We start from the raw sequence: 21,232 nt of genomic DNA on the forward strand, positions 1-21,232 counted from the left end.
CCACAGATCAACGACATACACGTTCTCAGTTCGATAGAGCCTCTTCTTTACTGGATCAAGCTTCAACGAATTATGATCCTGACACCTTTACAGAAGCTTCAGGCCATCCAGATTGGGATGCATCTATGACTGAAGAGTATCGTTCATTATTGGCGAATGATACATGGGATCTTGTTCCTCTTCCAAAGGGACGTAAACTTGTTAGATGCAAATGGGTTTATAGAACCAAGTATGGACCAGATGGAAAAGTTGATAAACATAAAGCTCGTCTTGTTGCTAAGGGTTTTTCACAAGTTGAAGGCATTGACTATGCTAAAACCTTCTCCCCTGATGGCAAAATGAACTCTATCTGCCTTGTTCTTTCCCTTGCTGCCTCTTTCAAATGGGAAATCCATCAGATGGATGTTAAATCTGCCTTCTTGCATGGGGACTTACATGAAGAAATCTATATGGAACAACCTACTGGCTTTATACAAACAAACTCCAGCCTTGTATGTCGGCTTAAGAAATCCCTTTATGGTCTCAAGCAAGCCCCTCCGGCTTGATATGCCAAAATGTATAGCTTTCTTTTAGAAACTGGCTTTTCTAGGTGTCATTCTGACAATACAGTTTACACCAAGAAAGTGGGCAAGTCTCTTATGATTCTTGTTCTTTACGTTGATGATCTTATCCTTACTGGTAGTGATCCCAACCTTATAAACCATGTGAAGTCCAACCTTAAAAATAAGTTCGAAATGACAGAGTTAGGACACTTGCATTATTTTCTTGGTCTTCAAGTCTTGCAATCCAAGGAAGGTATTTCCCTTTCCCAGTCCAAGTATGCCTGTAATCTTCTATGCCATTTTCACATGGAAGACTGTAAGCCAACCCCTTCTCCCTTTCAGTCTGGAGCCAATTTTTCAGTCACTTGTACTTCCCCTGAAGTTGATGCTACCTTATACCGTCAACTTGTAGGAAAACTTTTGTATCTGACCCATACTCGTCCTGACCTTTCCTTTGCTGTTGGCCTTATTGCTCGGTTTATGCAAAACCCACATGAAAGTCATTGGAAATCAGCTAAAAGAATACTTCGTTATAGTGATGATAATATCAGCAAGATATCGCCAATAACAAAAAATATCGCGATATTTTCGGTGAGCCAAAATATCGCCGAGAAAATATTGCTATATTTTGGCTCCCGAAAATATCGCAATATTTCCGAGATATCGCCGATATCTCGGCAAAATATCACGAGACGATAGAAAATATCATTAGGCAGGTTATTCCGCGACTACAGAAAGGGAAAATCATAATTTTTTTTCTTCATTTCTATTTCTGAGTGTTGGAGAAGGAAGGGGAAGAGTTTTGTGGTGGTTGTCAAGGAGGGATTGAGGATTAAACAACGATTATCACCACCAACTAAGATTTTTTTGTGGATCAAATCATCAAAATATTGAAGAACAATGAGTCAAACTCCATTTCTTCCATTAACAGGTATGTTCTTAAAAACCCCTATGTTAATGATTTTTTCATAGATTTAGGGTTATGCTTGCTTGCCTCTTTGCCTACCAACATTTTGTTTCTTTGCTTTTTTTCCATTTGCTATGATTTTCATGCCCATGAGCCAATGCAAAGGTTTTCTCCATATTTGGACAACAAGCTTCATTTTTTTTTCAACTTTCTTATGCACCCTCTTATTGCCATTTTTCATTCACATTGCAAAATGCAAATAATGTAGTAATTTTTTTTAAATGAGGTGGTTATTACTTATTTCTTTATGTTGGGGGGTTTAATGCCAATTTTTTGTTTCTTTTGTGCCCTAGGTTTGAAATTTGAATTAGTTCACTACAAATGTCAAATATGCCAAAAGCCTTGGACCCATTTTGGGAGTATGGGGAGCTTGTTGGTGGGGCAAATCGGGCATATATATCATGCAAATTGTGTGGAACCAAGATGTTAGGAGGGTTTACGTGATTGAAATACCATCTGGCTAGACTCCCTGCACATGATGCAGATGTAATGCCTTGTATGGTTGCTAGTGCGGAGGTTATACAAAAAGCTCTTGAAGCAATTGTTGAACAAGACAGAAAGATAGCTGTTAGGGAGAGGGCACTGGTCTCAGATGGCTAGTTGCTAGGTTTATTTGTTTTGCTACATATAAGTTTATAATTCATGATGATGAGATACTTTTATATATGTGATGTTATTTTGTTTGAGTCCTTGAGTGGACAATTTTCAGGGATCAACAGGATATGTGATGTTATTTTGTTTAAGTCCTTGATTGGACAATTATCAAGGATCAACAGGATTTGGTATCGCCTTTGAAGTTTGATGTATAATTTCTATTTGACATCATATATTTCAGTGCTTTCTTCATATTTATGTGCCAATGTGTTTAGTTCATGTTGTTATTGCTTTATCTATTTAAAACTCTGAAAAAAAATGAATATATTATGCATTTTTTATGCTTGCCGATATTCTCTGATGTTGCCGATAAGATGTTTTCTAGACTCTCGCCGATATTTTTCCGATACCGATATTTTCAACACTGCTTCGTTATGTTCGAGGTACAGTTCAGTTTGGGATTCATTACAGTGTAGAAGCATCTCCTCTATTGGTTGGTTTCACTGATTCTGATTGGGCTGGTGACCCTGATGATCGGAAGTCTATTGCAGGTTATGTGTTCACTCTTGGTTCAGGACCTATTACATGGGTTTGCAAGAAACAAAGTGCCATTTCTCTTTCTTCAGCAGAAGCAGAGTATCGTGGTGCCGTAGAAGCTAGTAAGGAAGCCCTGTGGCTTCATCAAATCCTGTCAGAGTTTGGCTTTCAGCAGCAACATTCGACTACACTTTGGTGTGATAATCAAAGTGCCATTCAACTATGCAAAGATCCAGTCCAACATCAGCGCAGCAAACACATTGAACTACACATGCACTTCATGAGAAAGCTCATTCATGACCATGTTCTTGAAGTGCAATATTGTTCAACAAATGATCAAGTTGCAGACATCTTTACAAAGGCTCTTGCAGAGGCGAAGTTTACTAAACTTCGATTTATGGTTGGAGTTCAGGAAGTTGTCACTAAGGGGGGATAGGCTCTAATGCTTCCTTACTTCTCCTATTGTGTCATATTTGTACATCCTTCAATCTTATCCCAAGTTGTTCTTAAGGGGGGATTCTAGGATATTCCGACACATAGGAAATAGTATAACTTGGTCTAGTATAGAGTTAGGTAAAGTGTGTTTCTTTACTATGTACTTTTGTAACTTACAATCCGACGGTCACGATATGTTCTAGACATGAAGTGATCCGACGGTTCATTCTCTCCTCGAGATTACCGACACTTGATCCGTGGCTTAACACCCGATTGGTCCATGACCTCTATTTAAAGAGCATGGAGGGTCATTTGTAGGGTAACCATTCATGAGAGAAGCTTATGTAAATTTTCATTCTTTTATTAATAAATTGCCTGAAGTGGCCGCGTTGGTTCAAGCCGTGGACTGTTTCCCTCTTTGAGGGTTTTAACCACGTCAAGAATACTAGTGTATTGATTTGTGATCCGTTTGTGAGCGGTGTCCTTTGGTGTTCTATCTGAGGAACTTACCCTGTAAATTCCTATAGTTGTTGCTCAGCCAATAGAAAAACAAACTTCTTGGCGAGAAGTCTTCTGAGGAAAAATTTCCTCACAGTGCTTCTCTTCTCTTTTGATGTCTTTCTCCCCAACAAAACGACTTGCAGAAAAACTGCGTCCCACCAACTCTTCCTCACGCTGAGGCTTCGACGCTGCTCCCTTTGCCACGACAGAATTTCTATTTGGAAGCCCTTCTCTTTGTCAACTCACTCAGAGAGAGACTGCCTTGAAATTTAGCCCTCTGGATAGGACTGCAGAAACCCCTCTAGGGATTCGAACTGTTGCCTCCTGCAACTTTTTCGACCTCCTTTTCTGCTCAGTGCTAGGTTATCCGGCATTGTTCTTCTTGCTTCCCCTGCACTCGCTCTGATACCATGTGAAAATTCCTTAAACCTGGGAATTCCTACTACAACACTGATGATATTTCTTCTACTTATTAGATTTACATGAACAAGTTATTTACAGTTTCCTACGACAAACATCGAAATACATATGCTGTAGCCTACACCAATTAAATAATATGCCGAAACAAGAAACTGAACAATAGAGAAAGATGCACATAAGTGACACAATTGTTTTTGGACAAATGTCCTCGGAAAAACCCAATGTGGGAAAACCGGTGCAGTAGATTTGAGGGTTTTTATTATTAAGCTGAAGTATTTCTGAATACACTACTGGATGCCCTCCCGACAATCCAGTTACAGAGAAAATCACTTAGCAAAAGAAACTAGTGAGATTACCTTGCTTTACACTGCAAGTCCCGACTGATCTGACAGCTAAACTGCGAGTTCCTCGCCTACTTCTGAGCTGACCTTGCGTGGGCCTCGTGTCAGCCTCTAAGTCCTTGCGTCAGCTCAACTGGGAATTGATTTTCCCTCAAAAGCCTTTTCCAGCCCTCCTGGCTCAGAAACGTCAGCTTCCTTAGCAAATTCGGACCTCCGCGCAAGAAGCTACTGTGCTGCTCTGCGTGGGGCCTGCGTGAGCCCTTCTTGGCTCTATGTCACCCTCTCTACCTTCTGTGCTGCCTCCTCTGTGTCTCTCTGCCTGGGGCCTGCGTGAGCCCTTCCTGGCTCTATGTCACCCTCTCTACCTTCTGCGCTGCCTCCTCTGTGTCTCTCTGCCTCTCTGCTAAGTATCCTTGGCTCCTGAGAAGATACTCTAGCTGAAACTCCCTCTGCCCTTCTCTGCAAAAGCTCACTTTGAATTTCTCTTTCGACAGCTGCTCTGCTTCAGAAATTCGATCTTCTGAACTCTCTGTGTGTCTTCCAAATAACCCTCAAGCTTCCTTAAAAAATCTCCTCGTTGACATTCAACGACCTAGATTAGAAGCTAATCAATGACTAAGATTATTTCTGCTTGATCCTCGTCTTCTTCTAGAAGTTACGCCCCGTCACCCACAGTTAGATTAATACCCATTAATTATTTTATTTTCCTAAGTTTAGACTTAGGGTCCTATTAAAAATAATTAATTATTTTAATAAAACTGTTTCTGGTTGGAATTTTCAAAAATGCTTTCTAGGTTCTTTGGAATACATGTGCCCAAGCCTCCCTGCAAAATTTGAGACATAGAGCACATCCGATGCTACCAGAAATCAACATTTCAATGTTTTTTTTCACATTCTTTGCGACTTGCTTGGTCTTTAGGATTTTTTTCCTTACAATCATAATTGAGAGTTGAATTTAATCATAATTTAATTGCACTCAAGTTTGTCCATTCTAATTTTTGGTAATTAGAATTAGAGGCCATATAGCTCTATAAGAAATGGTCATTTTACTATTTTTACTGTTAGTTTTTGGTAGCATCGGAAGTGCTCTAGCCTTGAAAATTGGTGGAGAGGCTAAGGCACATGAGTTCTAAAGAACCCAAAAACCATTTGTGGAAATTCCATCCGGATTGTATTTTATTAAAATAACTAATATTTTTAATAGAGTTCCTAAGTCTAAACTTAGGGAAATTAAAATATTAATGGGTATTAATCAAAATATGGATGAGAATGATCTAGAAGGTGGATAAAGTCATGTTTTAATCTTAACCATTGTTCAGAGACTTAATCTTGGTCGTTGAAGACTAAACAAGAAAAGTATAAAATGGAGGCTTGGGGTTCATTTGGAAACACACACAGAGAGATTGAGGAAATCGAATTTTGAGGTGAGAAGACCTCAAGAGGAAATTTGATTGGGAGATCTTGCAGTTGAGGGCCAATGAGAATCTGGAAGGACTTTATGGAGAACACTGACAAAGAGGCGGAGAGAGCTTGCAGAGAGGCAGTGCAGTCGCTGGGAGAGCTGATGTTGGGCCAGTTTGGGCCCACACAGTCTTGACGCAGAGCCAAAAGGGCCAGTGCAGAGCAGAAACGTTGCTTGTCACGCAAAATCCAGAACAATCGAAACTGTCGAGAACTGTTGGAATAGCCGGGAGAGCTGACGCAGAGGGCAAAGAAGGTGATGTAGGGTTGACGCAGAACCAACGCATAAATAGCCGGGGTTAGCCAGTCTTGTGCTGGATCAGCTGAAATTATGGCGGGTGAAGTGAGGTAAAATTCACTCAGATTTCCTGCCAGTATTTTCTCTCTAAAGGATTGCTACAGAGAGCATCCTAGATTTGTATTCAGATATTTCTCTTGCATAATAATAAACCCTCAGAATTGCGGCACCGGTTTTCCTGCATTGGGTTTTTTCAGCGACTATTGTGTCCAAAAATAAGTGTGTCCTATGTATCTTGTTCTTTGCTCTATTTTCTGTTTTATGAGATCACATATTTAATTAGTGTAGGTTGCAAAAGTAATTTGCTTCAGTATTCAGAAGAATGACTTGGTTAATGTATGTTAAAAACTCAAGTAGGTGAAGTAGGTTCAGATTTGCTGCAGTAGGGGTTCCTTCGAGTGTGGGAATTTTCACATTTATTATTCATGATTTTTATTCAGCAACCCTCCATCATTTTTTCTTGCAAGTCTGCCAAAGTGCGGAGGGGTTTCCCTTTTCAGTCTTCCCAAGCTCATGCCATCAAATTTGGAGAACAATCTCTCCAGCAATTATATTTGGAGAACTCCTAAGTGATTAAATTCAGAGACCTCACAAGCGATTAATTTCAAGGAGCTCACAAGTGATTATAATGAAAAACTATATATAATAATACACACACTCACAAAATTGGTTTGAATAGACTGTTTCAAGGTGGAATTCATTGTTCACTGTGAGCTCTCCAGTTTTATTCTGCCTAAGGTTTGAGTCTAAGTCCTATTGGGCTTCCATTGGCTACTGTGGTTGTTGGTTGAGCTACTCTCCATCCAGATATTCTGGGAAAGAGTGGGGGATCCCAGTGGGCTAGCTTGAGTGGTTGAATGTTTGAGTGCTTCAAGCTTCATGCTGGTGCTCTTGGGCCCATTTCCCCGTGCCAGCTGCCTCTGTTGCATGCCTCACTTGATGTACCTACTGGGTTAGGCACATAAGATAGATATGTGATACACACTCCTAGTGCCTGATACTCACACTTTTATTTGACCCCATATCCATGAACCCTGGCTACTCAGTATTTACATCCCACATTTCATGCCTCTGAATCAAGTCCTATTTACACAACTCCTTCACTGCCAACCTGGAGAACATTCCCTTTTTGAAGCACCAAATGCCACACCTTCTAAAGTCCCACCCTCTGCACAGGCCTTGATAATTCCAAGAGAGATGACTGGAGAGTATTTGCCATGCCTTCCAATGTTCTGCAAAACCAAGGAGGCCCAAGGAGCCCTGAGTCAAATAATAAATATCAGAGGCATCAAAAACCACATTTGCCAATGTTAGTTGGGCGGTCATTCCATTCTCTTGTCTAGCTGTTTGAATTCTAAATCGGATTAAACCTGCCATGTTGCACTATCACTTTGAGTTCTAATCATTGATTTAGCTGCCATTGCTACTCTATAAAACTGTATGTCATCCATCCTACTCCACTTTGGTACTTTTCTAAGGGGAAAATGTTCCAAGTTAACAAGGGAAGTCACGTTTTTATCTCTGGGTTTTCTCCGTAAATAAATCGGCATAATCCTTTCCAATGTTAGAATTCTGGCCCATTTGGAAACAAGCAAGACAGCTAGTAAACGTATCCAGTTGCCAAGATGCAAGACACCACCATAAGCTTTCATGCTGATGTCTACATTTTCTTTTCAAGGCTCCAATATTTCTAACTTCTTTTTCGGTTGCAAGTCTTTTTAACATCTTTGCTAAATACTTTCTATCAACATTGTCAGCATGATGAAATTATTTTATTTATTTTTGTGCCCATTGATTCTAAATCTGACACTTGATGGATATTACAGGTAGCCAATCATGTCATACTCTAGAGATTTCACAAGGCTTCTGCAATTGCTTTTGACCTTATTTGTGGTGCTGCTTTCTCATTCGAGGGATATAAATGCTGGGCTTACCAGCACTTATGTTCGCCCTCAGTGGGCATCTACTGATATGCCCCTTGATAATCCAGCATTTGCAATACCTAATGGTTACAATGCTCCAGAACAGGTATATGTTGGAGAGCTAACATATCTCTGCATTGCATGAATAGAAGGGTCATATTTGTGCACCATGATTTTATCTTTTACAATATTTCTTTTATTCAAGTGTATAGTGTGCTTAACTTTGGAGGAATAGCTTTGTCAATGTAACTCAAAAGTCCTTCCTCGTAGAGTTTAAAAAAAATGTTATTTAGTTAATATACGGACAAAGTGTTTATTGATATAAGAATTTTAAGCTGAGGGCAAAGTCCTATGCGTTGTCATCAAAGACTTCAAGTTATGAACTTAGGTTGGTTCTCAGCAATCGTCTCATTATGTTAAATATAGCAGAAAGTATGACTTGATGCTATTGTTAGGACTGTTGTATTCTATTTTTTCCTCGGAAATAGGACTGTTGTATTCTATTGTTAAGGGTGTTATTACAAATGTTGAACGTATTTAGGATGATTTATTTTTCTTATCTTGGATACATATCTTTTTTTCAACTAACGGAAATACTTACGTGATAGATATTATTTGAATTTTATCGGAGTTTGTAGTTCATTATTTCCAAATTCTATTTATTTTTGGCTTCTATCTACAATGAAGTGTGAACCTATGACTAGCGTGTTACTAGAATGCTTGGGCCAACCTCAAACATAGCCATTCTAAATACTTCAGATTGCCTTGGAGGTTTAATGCGTGAACCAAGAAATGAAAGTTGGCTGCCAGATTAGTTATCAATGTTGTCAAACATAAGAAACTTTATGTATTGAATATCATCAGCTTGCTAATCTACAAAAATCACTGACACGGGGGTAATTAGCTCGCATGTATGTGTCAATACTAAATAGTGTATTTGTCCATGTACGTCGGTTAATTAATTCACACACGTGTCATTATTGTACATATGTGCATTATGCGTCATGTACATTCGTGACTCAATGTGTTCCCAATATAGATGAAACAGCACACATGATACAAATGCACACTAATGACACATACATATGTGCATAATTAACGCATGCCTTGTAATTATTACATGACCCTTGTAATGCATTCCTGCTGTTATTACTTGTATATAACTGTGGTACTTAAGTAATGGCTAACGATAATCGTTTACTATTGTTGAATGGAGGTCTTCTACTACAATTCTTTGCTTTATAACACTCAATTCTTGTGCAACCATTACCCTAAATTCAGAGTTTTAGCAAATAGTGTACATGTGTTAGTACAAAAGAATGGTTCTAGAGTGTTTGTTTCTTGAATTTTAACGTTCTACTTGACAAACCTAACCATCTGGGAACCATGGCATGGTATCTTAACAGGTGCATATAACTCAAGGTGATTATGAGGGTAAGGCAATTATTGTGTCTTGGGTTACTCCTGCAGAGATTGGATCCAGTGAGGTGTTTTATGGCACAACAGAGCATAATTATGATCATTCTGCAGAAGGCTCAGTAACACAATACACATTTTACAACTATACGTCTGGTTTCATTCATCATTGTCTTATTGATGGCCTTGAGGTATCGTATTGCCCTTGATATGATTATATGCTTTTATACTTTTATTATCATTCTAGAAGGATTGTTCTTAAGAGTACTGTAAATTATTGCACATACTACAATAGGAAAAATGAAGGTGACTATAAATGGCAGGAAGAAATAAACTAACTAAAATAAATCACTGTTTAGACAAAGTAAAAAAGAATGAGATAAAGAAACATTATTGCTTTATTTTTAATGATCTATTACAACCTATACATTACATATATACTGGAGGTTTTATCACCTAGGTTATCCAGTAATTGGGATATGAATCAGATGTTCCACCAAACCAGCCCCTCAGCCTTTTCCCTGGTGATGGTTTGAGTCGAATATGTATAGTGATCATCCTCATCATCCACCTAGTGAGAATCCAAATTCAGAAGGGCTGGTCCATGCCTTGGTAGATCGAATCGAAAAATTGCATGGTCTATACAATTGTTACAACATCGATTGAGGGAGGTCCTTATGCTCGGACCTTGGAACATGCAATACTCTCTTATTTCTGTTGGGACTCAGCCAACCAGACAGATGGAATAACTGCTGGCAGGAACAGGATCATCCTATCCCATTCCTTCTCAATACTCATCAAAATTGTATTGCTGTGTTAGAAAAAAGCGAGCTACAATGGTTGCATCCTAATTAACCCATGTCATGTCCTTTCTCAAATGTATTAGTCACGGGGTGCAGCTACACAATTTTGGCATCATTTTTGGCTTAGGAAGAGGACCCCACACGTAGAACTTAGGAACTATAGGCAATTCGATTTTATTTCTGGCAGCTAGTGGAATGTGGGGGCCACCCACATGAATAATTCGAACTTGGCCATTGCATGAGTTGGAGGGGAATCGAATTAGTGGAAGGAGGGGCCCACATGAGGCTAAGGGGGCCCAAGGTGATAAAAGAGGAAGGAGCTTTCATTTTGCAGCATCTTGATCATTTTACAAACAAACTTACCTTTGTACGCTCTGCTGCTTAGCAAGTCTACCCGCTGTTTAGTCACGAATTTTCTGCAGGGGAGATTCAACCTCTACTTCGGGGGACTATCTGTGCCCGCCCTAGGGATGTTGTTCCATAGAGATTTCAGGGGTTCCGGCATTAACATACACTTCATCCAGCGACGCAGAAGAGACTGCGTATTTTCTGGGCAGCCAGAAACATGCAGGAGGGGATTGAGCCAGCCAGGGGGTCCATATCTTGCTGGGAGTTTCGGGAGTTGGGAAGGCTGTTGGGTGAGGACAATTTCGCTGAGTTTTGCAGTTAGCTAGTCAGGGGTTATAGTAGTACGAATTTTTGGGCAAAGGGATTGCGCAGAGGCCTCTGGCAACAAACTTGTGGTGCTTGGGAGAGTAGTCAACTGGGGAGCAAGGAGTCAGTTAGCACAGGTGGACCCAACATTCTAGGGGTGTTTTCAGAGGGATTTGCAGGTTGTTTCCTACAAGTCGAATTTGGCAGTAGCCGCTGGCGAGAGGCTCCAAGGAGGCCGAAAATCCAAGATCAAAACCAGAGAAATTCCCTTCTGTTTTTTTTTTGGGTTTTGTCCAAGGAGTCCGAGGCTGAAAGGATATAATTTTTTGGGCAGTTTTTGGGCACATTCCAGCAGACCGAAGTTCAGCAAGACAACAGTGTTATTGGAACAACGCAGTGCAGAGTGGTGCAACAACTAGGTAGCCTTCAGCTCAGCTATTCCATCACTTGGGTTTGGTCCAACTTGTCCTTGAGACAAGCCCAGGTGCACCATCTCATTTATATTGTACCTATGCTCTCATATTTTATAATATATGGCTCAGCAGTTCCAGATTTACAGTGTTTTATGGATGTATAATGCATGTTTTTAATTTTATGCTGCTGCATTGTTTATTTGTTTAAAATATCACTCATATTCCTACTTAGGAACATTACAATGGTATCAGAGCCTAGTTCTTGGCTCAGCTGTGGGGTTTGTTTCCTATGAGAGGAGAAGACCAGGAGAACATCACTTACTGGAGGCAGAGGTACAGGAGCAGAGAAAGGGAGTTAGAAATTACACCAGATACAGAGGAAAGAGGGAAAGCAGTGGCCGGAGAGGAGGAAATGGCAGAGCCCAAGAGCAGGGAGGAGATGGCTTTCGATAGCCTCTTGAGGGCCTTGAGTGACTTGGCCAAGGGGCAGAAAGACATGTTGGAGGAGATCAAATCACAGAACAGAGACAGGGCCACACCTAGAGGGTTTTTATGTGGAGAAACTTCTGGGGCTTCTCAGCCTTTCGATCACCCCTCACCAGCAGCGCAACGCCCTTCAGTTAGTGTGCCAACTAGGGCTACACTACCCTCTTTCGTGCCAATGGCACAAATCGAACCAACAAGGGAGGAAGACACTCCCCAGATGGGGGATTACTTTAGAGAGTGGCAGGTGATGGATGAAGATTTCAAAGAAGCCCTCTCCTTCAGAGATTACTGCAAGCTCAAGCAGAGTGAGAGGAACAAGGGGTATGGAGGACAAGGGACCCAAAACTATGAGCTGCAGAGAACTATAGGGAGGATGTATTTCCCTACATTTGATGGCACTACCAAGTGCACAACCAGGGCTTGGGTTGAAAAGATGGACACATACTTTCAACTCAACCGGATGACGGAGCAGGAAGCCATTAAGATGGCAGCGCTGCACTTGGAGGGGGAAGCCCATGACTGGTGGTTTCACGGCTTGACCACTTTGGGGCATGCCTAGATAGTTTCTTATGAGGACTTCACCCGGAGGGTGGTGGAGTGATTTGATCAGAGGGATCTAGAGGCATCTTTCAGGGAACTGACACAACTGCGCCAAACAAGCAACCCAAAGCAGTACTTCTCAGATTTTCTGCATGTCAGTGATGGTCCCGGATCTGTCCGAGGCAAGGAGGGTATACACCTTCATTGAGGGCTTGCTTGAGCCTCTGCATGGACTGGTGAAGTCACGCAGACCCTCCACGCTGCAGGAAGCGGTGGTGTGTGCCAGAGATTTACAGGGGGCCATCCCCAAGACCAGAGCGCCATTTCCTGCACGAACCCCTTTTCCACAGAAGGGGCATGAGACTAGACCCCCACCACCGAGGACCACACAGGGGAGGGGGCAGCTAGATGAGGAGACACAAAAGGACCTCCAAAGGAGGAAGCTATGCTTCACATGCAGAGAGCCCTGAGCACTTGGCCATAGGTGCACTAAAGGTAGAGCACATTATATTGAGGTCTTTTCTGACAGTGACCAGGAGGACGAGGTGGAGTAGGATTGTGGTGGGACAGATGGAGAGAGTCTGGCGGACAGAGGGCCACCACCACCACCTCCATAGGGAGGGGCATCTCTTGCCTCATCAGGAGGAGTCCTTGCTTCTTTATGCGGGATTCCTAAGTTTTTGACACTCAGGATCAGAGGTACGGTACAGGGACAAAGGGTGTCGGTGCTGGTGTGTTGATTTGGGTAGCATCGGATGTGCTCTAGCCATGAAAATTGGTGGAGAGGCTAAAGCACATGAGATCTCCAAGACTTAGAAATGGTTTGGTAAAATTCCACCCGGTTAGAGAGATATTAAAATAATTAATATTTTTAATGGAGTTCCTAAGTCTAAACTTAGGAAAATTAAAATATTAATGGGTATTAATATAAAACTGGATGAGATGGTTCTAAATGATATGGATCAAGCCAAATCTAATCTTAGCCATTGATTAGAGATTTAATCTCGGCCATTGAAGACTCAACAGAAAAAGTATAAGAGGAGGCTTGAGGGTTAGTTGGAGACACACCAAGTTGATCAGTCAGTTCGATTTTCTAGAGCGGGGTTTGCTGAGAGAAATCAAACCAGTGATCAGAGTTGCAAGGAGGGGCAGTGAGTGCATAGCAGAGAGGCAGAGATAGTGCCGAAGGATCAACGTTGAGGCAGAGAAGGCTGCGCAGAGCCGGCAAGAGCCACGCAGAGGGCTAGACGGATTGTGCAGAGGCTACCAGGGCCTGCATGGGTGACGCAGAGGGCCAGAGAGCCAGCACAGAGCATTAGAAGGCTGACGTAGAGGGTTCCAGGATGATGCAGAGGCCAGGAGGGCTGACACAGAGCCTCAGAGAGGCGTCAAAGAGATTTTCGTGGAGCAGACTTGGCGAATATCTGCTTCCGAAGAGAGGTGTTACTGCCAGATTGATTTCTTTGTAGGGTGAGCCAGTTTGGCACCTAGTTGTACTCAAGAAGCGCTGCTCAATAATAAAACCCTTAGAACTGCTGCACCGTTTTCCCAAGTTGGGTTTTTCTGGGGACAATTGTCCAAAAATAATGGTGTCCCTTGTGTGTTTGTCTATTTCTTTCATTTGATGATCTGTAGATGGTTGAGACTTTGTGTTTATTTTCATTATTTATATGGTTAAATAACTTCTTAAGAAATTAAACAAGTAGGTGAAATAAACCAAATAGTGTAGGAAGAATTTCTAACAGGTTAGACTTAGAAATTTCAACATGGTATCAGAGCATTGCAAATCACAGGAAAACTAAAGGCACCAGCTAAATCAGAGAATTTGCAACAGAAACAGCTGTCTCGAGAGACAGAAGTTGTTCTTAAGCAGAAAGCAGCAGAGAAGGAGTGACGTAGAGGGCCTGCGTCATCATTTCGAGCTAGAGAAAGGGTCAGCGTAGAAGCAATGAGAGGCAGAAGAGGTTCACGAAGAGCCACGTCATCTTTCTCAGCCAAGCATGAGTGGCGCAGTTGGCCAGAGGAGCGATTTAGCCACTGTCGGGATTGCGCAGAGCCAAGAGGCTCAGTTTCTTCAGCCGCTGGGGCCTAGGGTGCTATGAGCAGATTGTGGAGTGTGAAGTTGGTGGGGTGTTGTTGCTGTCGAAGCAGAACAATACCTAATGAGATAGAACCAAGGTAGAGGGAATCGCTACCTAGGCGGATTTCTAGCCAAGAAATCTAGATCAATATTGCAGGAGCAAAGGGATTGGAGAGGAGCGGTTCGATAGTTGGCAGGAGGATTTCCAGAGGGAAATCGAGACTCAGAGGGAGTCGAGGAGAGGATTTCCAGGAGGGAAATCGAGACTCAGAGGGAGTCTAAGAGAGAACTTCCAGGAGGGAAGTAGAGACTCAGAGGGAGTCGAAGAGAAGAGCGGAGATGGCAATGAACGAACTGAGGGATCAGGACAGGTTGGACGGAGCATCCAACTTTGTCATCTGGAAGGCCAGGATCCTGTCTATTCTGGATTGACATCGCCTTGAGAACCGTGGCTATCATAGTCGACCTAGCTCATAATGAAAGGTATGAGGATGTAATGGCCAAGGCAAAGTGCATAATCCTTGATGGGGTCAAGGATCATGTAGTTCAGCATGTTGCCGAGAAGAATACAACAAAGGAGATGTGGGATACCTTGACGACAGTGTATCAAGGCACTTCCGTGCAGAGGAAGATGCTACTGGAGAATCAACTGCGGTCGTATCAGATGCAGAAGGGGGAGCAAATAGATCTATTCCTCAGTAGGTTGCAGGAGATTCGGGACCAACTTACTTCCATAGGGGCCACGCTGGATCAGTTGTTCATGGTGAGGACCGCCTTGAATGCAGTCTCCAAGGAGTGGGAGACATTCGTCTAAAGCATTTTGGGCAGAGCGAATCTTTCATATTAGGAAGAGATGTGGGCAACTCTTCGCCAAGAAGAGATCAGACAGCTCACCAAGACGGGAAGTAGCAGCAAAGGAGGATGAATCAAGAAAAAGGAGGAAGAGGATGCGGCTCTGGCATCTGTGGGACAACAGGGGAAGAGAAAGAAGAAGGACATCTCTAAGATAAAGTGCTTCCATTGTGGGGAGTTGGGTCATTATGCAACCCAGTGTCCCAAGAAGAAGAATAAGGGAGAGGCTTTTGACTCCAAGGCAACGTCAGCTAAGGCGGAGAAGGAACTCGAGAATGATGACGACTGTGCCATGAGTGCTCATGCACCTTTAGAGAAGAGGTGGGGTGACATCGAGCTACAGTCAGGAGGACTACAGGAGATGAGGGGCAGGATCCTTGAGGTACCCAAACTCTTGGATCATATCTGACTATGAGAGCTCCGAGTGACAGTAGCAGGATGACGGATGTTGGTAGAAGCAAGATGCAGATAGAGCGGTAGAACAGTGCTAGAGTGCATGGATCTGTAGCAACGTAGAGAAGGTTGCAGCAGTGTGAGAGGCACAAATCAAGTTGCAGTAGTGCAGGAAGGCACAAAGGTGTTTGCAGCAGTGCGAGAGGCACAAAGTTATTGCAACAATATAGACGGAGCACAGGATAGCAACAGAGAGAGCTTCAACATCAGGAGGGTTTCTAGCCTGACAAGGATGTCAATAGTTAGGTAGATTAGTTACCAACGTCTCAGTAACTGAGTTGCAGTGCAACAGTAGCAGTGGTAGTGCTATAGGCAGCACGATGCAACATGATGAGAGAGGGTTGCAGTGCAGATGTAGTGTTGGGAGAAAGGACCAACAACAACACAGATGTAGAGGGAGCTGCAGTACAAATGTAGCAATGGCAGTGGCAGAGCCATGGGCAACAGTACAGGAGGCAACAGTGCAGAGGATGTTGGGCAGCAGGCCAAACATCAGCATAGGTACAGGTACCAGATGATCAGGGTGATGTTCAGTTGTGGAGCATTACTAGAGCACATTTCTCGCTAAGAGGGAGTGTTGATTTGGGGTAGCATCGAATGTGCTCTAGCCATGAAAATTGGCGGAGAGCCTAAAGCACATGAGATCTCCAAGACCCAGAAATGGTTTGGAGAAATTCCACCTGGTTAAAGAGATATTAAAATAATTAATATTTTTAATGGAGTTCCTAAGTCTAAACTTAGGAAAATTAAAATATTAATGGGTATTAATATAAAACTGGGTGAGAAGGTTCCAAATGACATAGATCAAACCAAATCTAATCTTAGCCATTGATTAGAGATTTAATATCGGTCGTTGAAGACTCAACAAAAAAAGTATAAGAGGAGGCTTGAGGGTTGGTTGGAGACACACCAAGTTGATCAGTAGTTCGATTTTCTGGAGCGGGGTTTGCTAAGGGAAATCGAACTAGTGATCAAAGTTGCAGCGAGGGGCAATGAGTGCATAGCAGAGAGGTAGAGATAGTGCGAAGGATCAGCGCTGAGGCAGAGAAGGCTGCGCAGAGCCAGCAGGAGCCACGCAAAGGGCCAAAGGGATTGCGCAAAGGCTACTAGGGCCTGCGTGGGTGAGGAAGAGGGCCAAAGAGCCAGTGCAAAGCATCAGAAGGTTGACACAGAGGCTAGGAGGGCTGACGCAAAGCCTCAGAGAGGCGTAAGAGGGATTTACGTGGAGCAGACTTGCCAAATATTTGCTTCCGAAGAGAGGTATTACTACCAGATTGATTTCTCTGTAGGGTGAGCCAATTTAGCACCCAGTTGTACTCAAGAAGAGCTGCTTAATAATAAAACCCTCAGAACTGTTGCACCGGTTTTCCCAAGTTGGGTTTTTCTGGGCATGATTGTCCAAAAATAGCGGTGTCTCATGTGTGTTTGTCTTTTTCTTTCAGTGGATGGTCTGTAGATGGTTGAGACTGGATTTGTGTTTATTTTCAGTATTTATATGGTTAAATAACTTGTTAAAAATTTAAACAAGTAGGTGAAATAAATCAGATAGTGCAGGAAGAATTTCTAACGGGTTAGATTTAGAAATTTCAACATGGTGGACAGTGGGGCTACCCACAACTTCATAGATGCATAGCTGGTCTAGAGGAGGAGCCTCACCACAACAACGTTTGAGGGGTTCTCTGTGCTAGTACCAGGTGACCGTACCATTCAATGTACCAGATACGTGCCCTCCTTGACAGTAGTTATGGGAAACTACTCGATGACGGATGACTTCTTTGAGGTCGATGTGCCAGACACCAACGTGGTGATGGGTGTCCAGTGGCTGTATTCCCTTGGCGAGTCACGACAGATTGGAGGAAACCCGAGATGGAATTCATGGGGCAAGATGGCAAACTGGTGGTCTTGAGAGGCATGTTGTCTTATCCGCCTTAGATAGTTTCGGCCCACAGGATGGAGGCAGATCTTCGACATGGGGACATTGCATGGGCAGTTGAGTTGAGGATCTCAGAGGTTTGGGGACAAGCACAACCACCACTAGCAAACATACAGGCTTTACTGGACAGGTATGCAATAGTGTTCGGAGACATTCCAGCAGGGCAACCACCAGATAGAGGGTTTGAGCACACCATTGAGCTAGAGCTGGGTATACAGGCAGTCATCACTACTCCTTACAGGCACCCCAAAGCCTATAAGGACGAGATAGAGAAGGCCATTCAGGAGCTGCTTGCGTTGGGCCATATCAGGCCTAGTTCCAGTCCTTTCGCTTCTTCCATAGTGGTGGTGAAGAAGAAGGATGGGACCCTCCGGATGTGTATCGACTACCGAGCCCTTAACCGAAAGACCCTTAAGAACCGGTACCCCATTCCCCGCATTGATGAGCTGATGGATGAGCTTAGAGGAGCCAAGTACTTCTCTAAGATTGATTTGCGTTCAGGGTACCACCAGATCAGAGTTCGGGATCAGGACATCTCGAAGACAGCGTTCCGGTGCCACTATGGGCACTTTGAGTTTCTGGTCATGCCATTTGGACTGACCAATGCTCCCACCACATTCCAGTCTTGCATGAACCATATCTTTCGGGGACAGCTGAGGAGGTTTGTGCTAGTGTTCTTCGATGACAGCTTGATCTATAGCCGGACATGGGAGGAGCACCTCCAACACTTGGAGGAGGTACTGTGCATTTTGGAGGAGCAACAGTTTTATGCTAAGCACTCCAAGTGTGAGTTTGGATTGATGGAGATGCTTTATCTCGAGCATATCATTGGAGCAAATGGGGTGAAGGTTCACGAGGAGAAGATTCGGGCCATTTGGGATTGGCCAGTACCCCGAGATGTGACTACGCTGAGAGGCTTCTTGGGTATTTGCACTTACTACAGGAAGTTTGTCAAAGGGTTCTCACAGTTGGCAGCACCCTTGACCGACTTGACCAAGAAAGGGGCCTTCGCATGGACTGATGGAGCACAGGCCGCCTTCGATCGCCTCAAGGAGGTGATGAGCAATTGCCCTGTTCTGGCACTCCCGGACTTTTCCCAACCATTCACGGTGGAGTGTGATGCATCAGGGGTAGGAGTTGGAGCCGTATTGTCACAGGAGGGGCATCCCATAGCTTTCGAGAGTTGGAAGCTCCTACCGCATGAGCTATCATATTCCATATATGACAAGGAGATGCTGGCCATTATGCATGCATTGGCCAAGTTCCGCCAGTACTTGGTGGGCAACTGATTCCGAGTGAAGACTGATCACAACAGTCTTCGACATTTCATGGGGCAACAGGGCCTCAATGACAGGTAGCAAAGATGGGTCAGCAAGGTGCAGGCCTATGATTTTGACATTGAGTATGTGCGGGGCAAGCACAATGTGGTGGCCGATGCTCTATCCAGGAGACCAGCTGGGTTATCTCTCATGAGCATCTGTTAGGATTGGAAGGCTCAGCTATTGGTAGAGTACTCCAAGGATAGGAGGGCCTGCGAGGTGCTGGAGGGGACACATGCAGATGAGCGTTATCGTGTGATGGATGAGGTCATCTATTACAAGGGGCACATTTACTTGGTGCCCAACTTGCAGTTGAGGGAGAGGGTACTCCAGGCAGCTCACGATTCACCATTGTCCGGACACCAGGGGTTCTGGAAGACTTACATGGCTGTTTGGGAGAGGTTCACATGGAAAGGCCTCAAGGAGGACGTGCTGCAACATGTAAGGGAGTGTGAGGCCTGCCAGCGGAACAAGGGGGAGTTGACTCACCCTGCAGGGCTACTACAACCACTTCCCATTCTGGAGGGGAAATGGGAAAGTATTTCGATGGATTTCATCACTGGGCTCCCCACGGTACAGGGGAAGGATTGCATATATGTAGTGGTCGATAGGTTGACCAAATTTGCCCACTTCTTCGCCATCCCCACTAGATACACGGCTGCATAGGTTGCCAAGTTGTTCTTCCGGGAGGTTTTCAGGCTACATGGGCTCCCCAAGAACATTGTGAGCGATAGAGACAACAGATTTATGGGTGGATTTTGGTAGGAGCTCTTTAGGTTGGTTGGGACAGAGCTCACTCCTAGCACCAGTTATCACCCTCAGACGGACGATTGGATGGAGAGGGTCAACCAGTGGTTGGAGGCGTACTTGAGGAATTATGTGATAGGCCAGCAGAGGACGTGGATCAGTGGTTGCACTTGGACGAGTTCTGCTACAACACCACGCACCACATGTCTATCGATATGACTCCTTTCCATGCCCTCTATGGATATGATGCACTAACTTTTGCTGATATTATTTTCGAAGATGGCGGGGCCCCAAAGGCTAAAGACTTGGTCCAAGAGAGTGAAGATATCCTTAGAGCTCTCAAGGATAATTTAACGACAACCCAAAATCAGCAAAAGCTGTATGCAGATCGGCATAGGATAGAGAGGTACTTTGAGGAGGGGGACTTAGTATACCTCCAATTGCAGCCTTACAGACATTCTACGCTGAAATAAAAAGGGGGCCGAGAAGCTACAACCACGCTTCTATGGGCCCTACCGGGTGACTAGGCAGGTTGGGGAGGTGGCTTATGAGCTAGAGCTGCCTCCGGGGAGTAGAATCCATAACGTATTTCATGTCTCATGCCTGAAGAAGGTGCTGGGACAACAGGTGACTGCAGTAGCTGATCTACCCCCGTTGGATGATGAGGGCCATTTGGTGTTGGAACCAGAGGCCATTTTGGAGAGCAGTGAGAGGAGACTGAGGAGTAGGACCATCAGGGAGTTCTTGGTACGTTGGAAGAACTTGCCGGATGAGGATGCCACCTGGGAGGGTGAGCACATACTGGAGCACCCAGCTTTGAGGTTGCTTGAGGGAAAACAACATTTGGGAGGGGAGGACTGTCATGTCCCTTCTCAAATGTATTAGTCACGGGGTGCAACTACACAATTTTGGCATCATTTTTGGCTTAGGAGGAGGACCCCACACGCAGAACTTAGGAACTATAGGCAATTCGACTTTATTTCTGGCAGCTAGTGGAATATGGGGGCCACCCACATGCATAATTCGAACTTGGCCATGGCATGAGTTGGAGGGAATCAAATTAGTAGAAGGAGGGGCCACATGAAGCTAAGGGGTCCCAAGGTGATAAAAGAGGAAGGAGCTTTCATTTTGTAGCATCTTGATCATTTTACAAATAAACTTACCTTTGTACGCTCTGCTGCTTAGCGAGTCTATCGACTGTTTAGCCATGAATCTTCCGTAGGGGAGATTCAACTTCTACTTCGGGGGACTATCTGTGCCCGCCCTAGGGAGGCTGTTCCATAGATATTTCAGGGGTTCTAGCATTGACATACACTTCATCCAACCACGTAGAGGAGGAGACTACATATTTTCTGGGTAGCCAAAAACACGCAGCAGGGGATTGAACCAGCCAGGGGGTCCATAGCTTGTTGGGAGTTTCCGGCGCTGGGAAGGTTGTTGGGTGAGGACATTTTTGCTGAGTTTTGTAGCCAACCAGTCAGGGGTTACAGTAGTACGAATTTTTGGGAAAAAGGATTG

The 21,232-nt window shown here is 43.8% G+C and overlaps 1 protein-coding gene across 4 annotated transcripts in view; it reads left to right on the forward strand.

Annotated features, from left to right (window-relative positions):
- Window positions 1-21,232, forward strand: part of LOC149203398 (phosphoenolpyruvate phosphatase-like) — a 345,157-nt gene that overhangs the window by 69,900 nt on the left and 254,025 nt on the right. For 3 of the 4 annotated variants that reach the window (XM_089403422.1, XM_089403423.1, XM_089403424.1), the window contains 2 exons: window positions 7,923-8,124; window positions 9,425-9,625. In XM_089403422.1, coding sequence (XP_089259548.1) covers window positions 7,933-8,124; window positions 9,425-9,625 — 393 coding nt within the window. In that variant the 5' untranslated portion in view covers window positions 7,923-7,932. The remainder of the gene's footprint in view (window positions 1-7,922; window positions 8,125-9,424; window positions 9,626-21,232) is intronic. The other variant, XM_089403425.1, reaches the window with a different exon arrangement.

This window comes from Pinus tabuliformis, chromosome 2_1 (assembly GCF_031772625.1).
Source record: "Pinus tabuliformis cultivar Carrire ecotype Pingquan chromosome 2_1, CPIR1, whole genome shotgun sequence".
Lineage (NCBI taxonomy): Eukaryota > Viridiplantae > Streptophyta > Pinopsida > Pinales > Pinaceae > Pinus > Pinus tabuliformis.